Source organism: Heterodontus francisci, chromosome 1, assembly GCF_036365525.1.
Source record: "Heterodontus francisci isolate sHetFra1 chromosome 1, sHetFra1.hap1, whole genome shotgun sequence".
Lineage (NCBI taxonomy): Eukaryota > Metazoa > Chordata > Chondrichthyes > Heterodontiformes > Heterodontidae > Heterodontus > Heterodontus francisci.
The window spans coordinates 2401229-2413270 of NC_090371.1; the positions used below are offsets into that span (position 1 = coordinate 2401229).

General features: G+C 48.7%; 1 protein-coding gene across 16 annotated transcripts in view; it reads left to right on the forward strand.

The window, feature by feature from the left end:
* LOC137363866 (rho-related BTB domain-containing protein 2-like) overlaps positions 1-12042 on the forward strand; it is a 414041-nt gene that overhangs the window by 360182 nt on the left and 41817 nt on the right. For 9 of the 16 annotated variants that reach the window (XM_068027413.1, XM_068027570.1, XM_068027667.1 and 6 more), the window contains one exon: positions 5505-5658. The exons of 4 other annotated variants lie outside the window; for them this stretch is intronic. In XM_068027413.1, the coding sequence (XP_067883514.1) occupies positions 5505-5658 (154 nt within the window). Of the gene's footprint in view, positions 1-5504; positions 5659-12042 lie in introns of those variants that run through there. 3 more of the 16 variants (XM_068027536.1, XM_068027602.1, XM_068027849.1) reach the window with 2 other exon arrangements.

Sequence of the window (12042 nt, forward strand, 5' to 3'; positions counted from 1 at the left end):
AGAGTAATCAAACATCTGTCCCTAACCTCAACATCCGTCACGTCCCTCTCCTCAGTGAATACCGATGCAAAGTACTCGTTTAGAATCTCACCCATTTTCTCTGACTCCATGCATAACTTTCCTCCTTTGTCCTTGAGTGGGCCAATCCTTTCTCTAGTTACCCTCTTGCTCCTTATATATGAATAAAAGGCTTTGGGATTTTCCTTAACCCTGTTTGCTAAAGATATTTCATGACCCCTTTTAGCCCTCTTAATTCCTCGTTTCAGATTGCGCCTACAATCCCGATATTCTTTCAAAGAGCAAGAGGGTAACGAGGGAAAGGGTTTGCCCGCTCAAGGACAGAGAAGGGAATCTATCTGTGGAGCCAGAGGAAATGGGCGAGGTACGAAATGAGTACTTTGTATCAGTATTCACCAAAGAGAAGGACTTGGTGGATGATGAGACTAGGGAAGGGAGTGTAGATAGTCTCAGTCATCTCATTATCAAAAAGGAGGAGGTGTTGGGTGTCTTGCAAAGCATTAAGGTAGATAAGTCCCCAGGGTCTGATGGGACCTACCCCAGAATACTAAGGGAGGCAAGGGAAGAAATTGCTGGGGCCTTGACAGAAATCTTTGCATCCTCATTGGCTACAGGTGATGTCCCAGAGGACTGGAGAATAGCCAATGTCGTTCCTTTGTTTAAGAAGGGTAGCAAGGATAATCCAGGAAATTATAGGCCGGTGAGCCTTACGTCAGTGGTAGGGAAATTATTAGAGAGGATTCTTCAGGACAGGATTTACTCCCATTTGGAAACAAACAAACTTATTAGCGAGAGGCAGCATGGTTTTGCGAAGGGGAGGTCGTGTCTCACTAATTTGATTGAGTTTTTTGAGGAAGTGACAAAGATGATTGATGAAGGAAGGGCAGTGGATGTTATCTATATGGACTTCAGTAAAGCCTTTGACAAGGTCCCTCATGGCAGACTGGTACAAAAGTGAAGTCACACGGGATCAGAGGTGAGCTGGCAAGATGGATACAGAACTGGCTCTGTCATAGAAGACAGAGGGTAGCAGTGGAAGGGTGCTTTTCTGAATGGAGGGATGTGACTAGTGGTGTTCCGCAGGGATCAGTGCTGGGCCCTTTGCTGTTTGTGGTATATAAATGATTTCGAGGAAAATGTAGCTGGTCTGATTAGTAAGTTTGCGGATGGCACAAAGGTTGGTGGAGTTGCGGATTGTGATGAGGATTGTCAGAGGATACAGCAGGATATAGAATGGTTGGAGACTTGGGCGGAGAAATGGCAGATGGAGTTTAATCCGGACAAATGTGAGGTAATGCATTTTGGAAGGTCTAATGCAGGTGGGAAGTATACAGTAAATGGCAGAACCCTTAGGAGTATTGACAGGCAGAGAGATCTGGGCGTACAGGTCCACAGGTCACTGAAAGTGGCAATGCAGGTGGATAAGGTAGTCAAGTGGGGATCCGGCATACTTGCCTTCATCGGTCGGGGCATAGAGTATAAAAATTGGCAAGTCATTCTGCAGCTGTACAGAACTTAGACACTTAGAATATTGCATGCAATTCTGGTCGCCGCACTACCAGAAGGATGTGGAGGCTTTGGAGAGGGTACAGAAGAGATTTACCAGGATGTTGCCTGGTCTGGAGGGCATTAGCTATGAGGAGAGGTTGGATAAACTCGGATTGTTTTCACTGGAACGACGGAGGTGGAGGGGTGACATGATAGAGGTTTATAAAGTTATGAGCGGCATGGACAGAGTGGATAGTCAGAAGCTTTTTCCCAGGGTGGAAGAGTCAATTACTAGGGGACATAGGTTTAAGGTGAGAGGGACAAAGTTTAGCGGGGATGTGCGAGGTAAGTTCTTTACACAGAGGGTGGTGAGTGCCTGGAACTTGCTGCCGGGGGAGGTGGTGGAAGCAGGTACCATAGAGACGTTTAAGAGGCATCTTGACAAATACATGAATAGGATGGGGTTTGAGGGATACGGTCCCCGGAAGTGCAGAAGGTTTTAGTTTAGGCAGCCATCAAGATCGGCGCAGGCTTGGAGGGCCGAATGGCCTGTTTCTGTGCTGTACTGTTCTTTGTTCTTTGATATCGCCAAGTGGCTACAGGGCATTCTGGAGGACGAGGGTGCACAGCCAGAGGTCGTGGTCCACATTGGTACCAACGATATTGGTAGAAAAAGGGATAGGGTCCTGCAGGCTGAGTTTAGGGAGTTAGGAAAAAGATTAGCAAGCAGGATGTCAAACGTAGTAATCTCTGGATTACTCCCAAGGCCACGTGCTCGTGAGTATAGAAATAGGAGAATACACCAGATGAATGCTTGGCTGGACAGATGGTGCAGGAGGGAGGACTACATACTTCTGGGGCATTGGGACTGGTTGTGGGGAAGGTGGGACCTGTACAAGCCGGATGGTCTGCACCTCAGCTGCGCTGGGACAAATATCCTTGCAGGCAGGTTTGCTGGTGCTGTTGGGAATGGTTCGATCTAGATTGGCAGGAATGGGAGCCTGAGGGCAGTTTCAGATAGGACAATTTCAGGGCAGGGAACAGGAGGCAGAACATTAGCGAGGGTCTCTGCAAGACAGAAGAGGAAAAGGATAAAAAGTGTGCAGCACATGAATTTGGCTGTTTTAAAAGCTGTTTATTTAAATGCAAGGAGTATAATAAATGAAGCCAATCTGAGGGCACGGTTAAACACATCGCAACACTGTGGAGGGGTGCCTTCTCTTCTTTGACCCACCAGGGCACGGAGGCACAGAGACCTCCATGTCATCAGAGGCCTTCGCACCCACCTTTTGCTTAGTTACCCTGTACCTAAGCCCTGCCCTGGGACAGGTAGGTTCCCTGGGAGCAGGCCTTGGGCTGAGCTCAGGCTTGGGTTGTGCCACAGTATCCAGGGGATGCGCCTCTCGGTGTTTATTTTTTCTCCGCATCTTCTTTCCACTACGGCATCCGGAACCATCAGTGCAGTGTCTGTTAGAAGCATAGGGGGAGTGGGAGGAGTTGCAGCAGTGCCACCCTGGGCCGCCGGGTGGGAGTTCTTACAAACGTGCCCCACTAACTTGCAGGACGGCACTGCGCCCTGTCTGAGGTCCAGAAGACGCGGTAGGCCGCCCCTGGAATTCAACATCAAATTGGCTCTCCGAGACAGCCTCCCGTGCCACCTGCATAAATAGCTGGCGGCGGAGGGAGTATACATGCCGGAGGCTGTTTTCCTGGAGGCCGAGTGGGACTGGGGTGATCCCCGACTTCACCTCCCCCAGATAGTGCAGGTGGGGGAGGAGCAGCTCACCAGGAATGAAGGATGGGACGTTGGATAACATGATCCTCTGCGTAGTGGCCCCCAGAGGGTCCACTGGCAGGAAAGTGAGCCTCATACCTAGGGTCAGGGATACCGCCCATTGGGTCTTCAGGAAGAACATGGGCTTCCCCTACATCTTTGAGGCTGCCACAACGGCCGAGGGGCTGACAACCTTGGCCATTGCCTTGACGCAGGCCTCTATAGACATGTTGGGATGGGCATAGCTCTTTCCCCCAAGACTGGACGTTATTAATTTAAAGGGAGACGGGGTTGCATGGGCGGCCACAGAATCTGCAGCTGCATAGGTGTTGAAGGGCCTGCCACTGGTGATGGAGGGCTTGCCATGGGTTCAAGAGCCAGGCGCAACCCAATAGTAGACCCACCAATTACTAAGTTTTTCAAGAAAAAAGAAAAGGAAAGGAACAAAACAAAGCAATAATTATAAACTAAATAATAAATAAATAAATTAGGGGCGAGGCCGTTGGAGTGCAAGAAAAAGGGACAGCTGGGAGTGATGGCTTGGCTATGGTGTTGTGGTGAGCACAGCAAACAGTCTCTGAAAAAAACTTCCTTGTTTTCTAGTCTTCTGTTCTTCCGGTTAGGGGAGGCGTCTTCACCTGGGTCAGCTCAAAGCTGCCCGGGCACAATCCTTCTATAATAAAAGCAAAATACTACAGATGCTGGAAATCTGAAATAGAAACAAGAAATGCTGGAAATACTGGAAATACTCAGCAGGTCTGGCAGCATCTGTGCAGAGAGAAGCAGAGTTAATGTTTCAGGTCAGAGACCCTTCTTCTGTTCTTTCCTTAGCCAGGCAGCTTCTGCTGACCCAGGCTGGGCAGTCGGGGTGAGGAATGAGCTTGCCTGTATCCTTACTGAAAATGCACAGCTTCTTTAGGAATTGGCAGCCTGACCCCTTGTTGTTCCAGCCTCTGCAACCTCCCCAACAGTCCAATTCAAAGAAAGCTTCAGGTACTTCTCACCCACCTCCAAATACAGCCTGATTGTAAAGTCTCTTTCAGTAAAAGTTGTTGAAAAACTGTAGCACTTGCTTCTCCTGTGGCACCTCCTCTCCCTAACAGCAACTCCTCCAATTGACTGACTGCAGCAGTCAGCTGCATCTCCTTGCTGCTATCAGCACTCAGCAATCCAATTAGACAGCAGCCAACCCAGTTTTTTTTCAATGACATCACTACAGTTCCCAGTGACCAATCTTCCTGAGCCCTGACCATGATGGGTTGGGAGTGTTTGATGGGGACAATGTAAAGGGAGCTTTACTCTGTATCTAACCCGTTTTTTAAAAAATGTGTACTCTCACTGTCCTGGGAGTGTTTGATGTGGACAGTGTAAAGGGAGCTTTACTCCGTATCTAACCCCTGTTTTTTTTTGTGAAGTTTTTGTTTTTATTTATGAAACACATCCTTTGCCCTGAAATAATTGTCAATGACATCCTTGGCTTGTGAGTCTTTGCCATAATCCTTGACAACAACACAGCTGCAGCCTACAACCTTGCGATGTTTCCCTTCTCGGTCTATTTTGCACAGGCCTACCCACTCACTGTGCTTTACCTGTCCTGGGAGTGTTTGATGGAGACAGTGTAGAGGGAGCTTTACTCTGTATCTAACCCCCGTGCTGTACCTGTCCTGGGAGTGTTTGATGGGGACAAAGTAAAGGGAGCTTTACTCTGTATCTAACTCGTTTTTGTTTAAACGTGTACTCTCACTGTCCTTGGGAGTGTTTGATGGGGACAATGTAAAGGGAGATTTACTCTGTATCTAACTCGTTTTTGTTTAAACATGTACTCTCACTGTCCTTGGGAGTGTTTGATGGGGACAATGTAAAGGGAGATTTACTCTGTATCTATCCCGCTTTTTTTAAACGTGTACTCTCACTGTCCTGGAAGTGTTTGATGGGGACAATGTAAAGGGAGATTTACTCTGTATCTAACTCGTTTTTGTTTAAACGTGTATTCTCACTGTCCTTGGGAGTGTTTGATGGGGACAATGTAAGGGGAGCTTTACTCTGTATCTAACCCCGTGCTGTACCAGTCCTGGGAGTATTTGATGGGGACAATGCAGACGGAGCTTTACTCTGTAATCGCATGTTAGTGATAACTTCAGTTTGTGGTGAGAACGGATTGGGGTGGGGAATGGTTGTTTGTCCCTGTGTAAATGGAGTTATGATGATTTCTGATTCCGACCAGCAGCTCCCATTGCCTGACTGCAGCAGTGCCTGCGTGCGAGCAGTCCTCGAATTCCTATACACCGGTCAGCTGGTATTGAATACCCAGCTGGATGCCATTGAACTGATTGCACTCGCCGACCGTCTCTGCTTGTCCCGCCTCGTCGCACTGACAGGTAAATCCCACCTCGTGGCACTGACGGGTAAATCCCGCCTTGTCGCACTGACGGGTAAATGCCGACTCGTCGCACTGACGGTTAAATGCCGACTCGTCGCACTGACGGATAAATCCCGCATCGTCGCACTGACGGGTAAATGCCGACTCGTCGCACTGACGGGTAAATCCCGCCTTGTCGCACTGACGGTTAAATGCCGACTCGTTGCACTGACGGTTAAATGCCGACTCGTCGCACTGACGGGTAAATCCCGCATCGTTGCACTGACGGGTAAATCCCGCCTCGTCGCACTGACGGGTAAATCCCGACCCGGACTCATTGCACTGACAGTTAAATCCTGACACAAAGATATCATCCCTTCTTACTGCAGTAATTGACTCCTTGATCAACAGTGCAATACCACCTCCTCCTTTAACCCCTCCCTTGTCACGCTTGAAGATTCGATACCCTGGAATATTGAGCTGCCAGTCCTGCCCCTCCCTCAACCATGTCTCTGCGATAGCAATAATATCATAATCCCATGAGTTAATCAACACCCCCAATTCATCTGCCTTATCAGTAAGACTCCTTGCATTAAAGGACGGAGAAATGGCAGATGGAGTTTATTCCGGACAAATGTGAGGTAATGCATTTTGGAAGGTCTAATGCAGGTGGGACGTATACAGTAAATGGCAGAACCCTTAGGAGTATGGACAGGCAGAGAGATCTGGGCGTACAGGTCCACAGGTCACTGAAAGAGGCAACGCAGGTGGATAAGGTAGTCAAGAAGGCATACGGCATGCTTGCCTTCATCGGTCGGGGCATAGAGTATAAAAATTGGCAAGTCATGCTGCAGCTGTACAGAACCTTAGTTAGGCCACACTTAGAATCTTGCATGCAATTCTGGTCGCCACACTACCAGAAGGACGTGGAGGCTTTGGAGAGGGTACAGAAGAGGTTTACCAGGATGTTGCCTGGGCTGAAGGGCATTAGCTATGAGGAGAGGTTGGAAAAACTCGGATTGTTTTCACTGGAATGACGGAGGTGGAGGGGCGACATGATAGAGGTTTACAAAGTTATGAGCGGCATGGACAGAGTGGATAGTCAGAAGCTTTTTCCCAGGGTGGAAGAGTCAGTTACTAGGGGACATAGGTTTAAGGTGGGAGGGGCAAAGTTTAGAGGGGATGTGCGGGGCAAGTTCTTTACACAGAGGGTGGTGAGTGCCTGGAACTTGTTGCCGGGGGAGGTGGTGGAAGCAGGTACAATAGCGACGTTTAAGAGGCATCTTGACAAATACATGAATAGGAAGGGAATAGAGGGATACGGTCCCCGGAAGTGCAGAAGGTTTTAGTTTAGGCAGGCATCAAGATCGGCGCAGGCTTGGAGGGCCGAATGGCCTGTTCCTGTGCTGTACTGTTATGTAGGGAGTTAGGCAGAAGGTTAAAAAGCAGGACCTCTAGGGTTGTAATCTCAGGATTACTCCCTGTGCCACATGCTAGTGAGGGTAGGAATAGGAGGATAAGGCAAATGAATGCGTGGCTGAAGAGCTGGTGTAGGCGGGAGGGCTTCAGCTACTTGGATCATTGGGATCTCTTCTGGTGCAGAGGTGACCTGTACAAGAAGGACGGGTTGCATCCAAACTGGAGGGGAACCAATATCCTTGCGGGGAGGTTTGCTAGTACTACTCGGGAGTGTTTAAACTAGTCTGGCGGGGGGTGGGACCCAAAGTAGTAGTCTCTCCGCTGAGATAGTGGAGGCAGATGTAGAGGTAAAAGCATGCAAGACCAGTAGGCAGGCCGGGCAGGGGCAGGACAGGGAGCGTGGAAGGTCTGGTAGTCTAAACTGCATTTACTTTAATGCAAGAAGCCTTACAGGTAAGGCAGATGAACTCAGAGCATGGATTGGTACATGGGATTGTGATATTATAGCTATTATGGAAACGTGGTTGAGGGATGGGCAGGACTGGCAGCTCAATGTTCCGGGGTACCGATGCTTCCGGCGTGACAAAGGTGGAGGTAGGAGAGGAGGGGGAGTTGCACTATTGATTAGGGAGGACATCACAGCAGTACTTAGAGAGGATATCCCGGGGGGAATGTCCAGCGAGGCCAGAGGGGTAGAATTTAGAAATAAGAAAGGGATGATCACTTTGATGGGATTATACTATCGGCCCCCCAATAGTCAGAGGGAATTGGAGGAGCATATATGTAGGGAAATCACAGATAGGTGTAGGAATTATAGGGTTATAACAGTAGGTGATTTTAACTTTCCTAATATTGACTGGGACTGCCTTAGTGCTAAGGGATCAGATGGGGAAGAATTTGTTAAGTGTGTCCAGGATAGTTTTAGTTTAGTTTTAGTTTAGAGATACAGCACTGAAACAGGCCCTTCGGCCCACCGAGTCTGTGCCGACTATCAACCACCCATTTATACTAATCCTACACTAATCCCATATTCCTACCACATTCCCACCTGTCCCTATATTTCCCTACCACCTACCTTTACTAGGGGCAATTTGTAATGGCCAATTTACCTACCAACCTGCAAGACCTTTGGCTGTGGGAGGAAACCGGAGCACCCAGAGAAAACGCACGCAAACACAGGGAAAACTTGCAAACTCCACACAGGCAGTACCCAGAATTGAACCCGGGTCGCTGGAGCTGTGAGGCTGCGGTGCTCACCACTGCGCCACCCTGAAGCAGTATGTGGATGGCCCTACTAGAGAAGGGGCTACAGTCGACCTCCTCTTAGGAAATGAGGCTGGGCAGGTGGTTGATGTGTCAGTGGGGGAGCACTTTGGGACCAGTGACCTGTTGTGCCTAATACGCACTTACTCTTAAAGAATCTGCAGAATCCGATTGGTGAAAGGTATATCGATATTTTATTCACACACAGAATGGTTACTCCTTATTTGACTCAGTGAGACCCTGTTCAAAACTTCACAGTTTCCCATTATCGACTATGAGTCAAATCTTCTCGTATCCATGACGACCCCCTTTATCAGCTACATGCAAAGACAGGGTCCGGTATCATCAATATGTCTTATCTATACTGTTTACAACTGCTTATTGCTCACTCTTACCTTCAAATGGCTCGGAATGCATACTGTCCATCCGACTGCTCACCATCTCTGGTCCAGTACACCTACTCAGCATCTATGCTCCAACACTTTGCTCCCCACCTGAAGCTAAAGACCAGTTCTACAAGGAACTCCATAATATCATTAGTAGCATCCCCAATACCGAACATCTGTTCCTACTGCCAGAGTTGGGGCCGACCATGACTCATGGCCATCCTGCCTTGGGCGCTATGGCATTGGAAGGATGAATGAGAGTGGACAGAGACTGCTCGAGTTGTGTACCTATCATAACCTCTGCATCACCAACTCGTTCTTGCATACTAAACCTTGTCACCAGGTTTCTTGGAGGCACCCAAGATCACATCGTTGGCACCAACTGGACCTCATAGTCACCAGGCGAGCCTCTTTAAACAGCGTTCAAATCACACACAGCTTCCACAGTGCGGACTGTGACACCGACCACTCCCTGGTGTGCAGCAAGGTTAGACTCAAACCAAGGAAGCTGCAACACTCCAAGCAGAAGGGCCACAACTGTTACATAAGTTTCTAAATTCACTTGAAAAAGCCCTTCAAAACACTCCTACAGGGGATGCAGAGATCAAGTGGGCCCACATCAGAGATGCCATCTATGACTCAGCAATGACCACCTTTGGTAAACGTGTGAAGCAGAATGTAGACTGGTTTCAATCTCACTTTGAAGAGCTGGAACCTGTCATAGCTGCTAAACGCGTTGCACTGTTGAACTACAAGAAAGCCCCCAGCGAGTTAACATCCGTAGCACTTAAAGCAGCCAGAAGCGCTGCACAAAGAACAGCCAGGCGCTGCGCAAATGGCTACTGGCAACACCTATGCAGTCATATTCAGCTGGCCTCTGACACCGGAAACATCAGAGGAATGTATGATGGCATTGAGAGCTTTTGGGCCAACCATCAAGAAGATCGCCCCCCTCAAGTCCAAATCAGGGGAAACGATTACTGACCAACGCAAGCAAATGGACCGCTGGGTGGAGCACTACCAAGAACTGTACTCCAGGGAAAATGTCGTCACTGAGACCGTAATCAATGCAGCCCAGCCTCTACCAGTCATGGATGAGCTGGACGTACAGCCAACAAAATCGGAACTCAGTGATGCCATTGATTCTCTAGCCAGCAGAAAAGTCCCTGGGAAGGACGACATTACCCCTGAAATAATCAAGAGTGCCAAGCCTGCTATAATTTCAGCACTCTACGAACTGCTTTGCCTGTGCTGGGACAAGGGAGCAGTACCACAAGACATGCGCGATGCCAATATCATGACCTTCTATAAGAACAAGGGTGACCGCGGTGACTGCAACAACGACCGTGGAATCTCCCTGCTCAGCACAGTGGGGAAAGTCTTCGCTTGAGTCGCTTTAAACAGGCTCCAGAAGCTGGCTGAGCGTGTTTACCCTGAGGCAGTGTGTGGCTTTCGAGCAGAGAGATCCACCATTGACATGCTGTTCTCCCTTCACCAGCTACAGGAGAAATGCCGCGAACAACAGATGCCCCTCTACGTTGCTTTCATAGATCTCACCAAAGCCTTTGACCTCGTCAGAGACGTGGTCTCTTCAGACTACTAGAAAAGATCGGATGTCCACCAAAGCTACTAAGTATCATCACCTCATTCCATGACAATATGAAAGGCACAATTCAGCATAGCGGCACCTCATCAGACCCCTTTCCTATCCTGAGTGGTGTGAAACAGGGCTGTGTTCTCGCACCTACACTGCTTAGGATCTTCTTCTCCCTGCTGCTCTCACATGCATTCAAGTCTTCTGAAGAAGGAATTTTCTTCCACACAAGATCAGATGGCAGGTTGTTCAACCTTGCCCGTCTAAGAGTGAAGACCAAAGTACGGAAAGTCCTCATCAGGGAACTCCTCTTTGCTGACGATGCTGCATTAACAACTCACACTGAAGAGTGTCTGCAGAGACTCATCGACAGGATTGCGGCTGCCTGCAATGAATTTGGCCTAACCATCAACCTCAGGAAAACGAACATCATGGGACAGGATGTCAGAAATGCTCCATCCAACAATATCGGCGACCACGCTCTGGAAGTGGTTCAAGAGTTCACCTACCTAGGCTCAACTATCACCAGTAACCTGTCTCTCGATGCAGAAATCAACAAGCGCATGGGAAAGGCTTCCACTGCTATGTCCAGACTGGCCAAGAGGGTGTGGGAAAATGGCGCACTGACATGGAACACAAAAGTCCAAGTGTACCAAGCCTGTGTCTTCAGTACCTTGCTCTACGGCAGTGAGGCCTGGACGACGTATGTCAGCCAAGAGCGACATCTCACTTTATTCCATCTTCGCTGCCTCCGGAGAATCCTTGGCATCAGGTGGCAGGACCGTATCTCCAACACAGAAGTCCTCGAGGCGGCCAACATCCCCAGCTTATACACACTACTGAGTCAGCGGAGCTTGAGATGGTTTGGCCATGTGAGCCGCATGGAAGATGGCAGGATCCCCAAGGACACATTGTACAGCGAGCTCGCCACTGGTATCAGACCCACCGGCCGTCCATGTCTCCGTTTTAAAGACGTCTGCAAACGCGACATGAAGTCCTGTGACATTGATCACAAGTTGTGGGAGTCAGTTGCCAGTGATCGCCAGAGCTGGCGGGCAGCCATAAAGGCGGGGCTAAAGTGTGGCGAGTCGAAGAGACTTAGCAGTTGGCAGGAAAAAAGACAGAAATGCAAGGGGAGAGCCAACTGTGTAACAGCCCCAACAAACAAATTTTATCTGCAGCACCTGTGGAAGAGTCTGTCACTCTAGAATTGGCCTTTATAGCCACTCCAGGCACTGCTTCACACACCACTGACCACCTCCAGGAGCTTACCCATTGTCTCTCGAGACAAGGAGGCCAAAGAAGAAGAAGATACTGTTTACAATTCCTCAGCCATCTGTGTGCTACTCATACCCCCTATGTCTTAACACATTACTTATTGTTGTGTGATGAGCCCATTTGTTTTAACTAAGTTTTTATGTGTTTTTACTAGGCTTACAGACCATAACTCTATTAGCTTCAAGATAGTTATGCAAAAGAATAGGCAGCTGGGATCAAGCGAGTCCCTTGAGGAGTGTAAGGGATGTAGGACGACAGTTAAGAAGGAAATTAGGAGGGCGAAAAGGGGCCATGAGATTTCCCTGGCAGATAAGATAAAGGAGAATCCTAAAAGATTCTATAAGTATATTAAGAGTAAAAGGGTAGCTAGGGAGAGAGTAGGTCCCCTTAAGGATCAGTGTGGTAATCTATGTGTGGAGACAGGGGAAATGGGCAAGGTCTTAAATGAATATTTCACATCTGT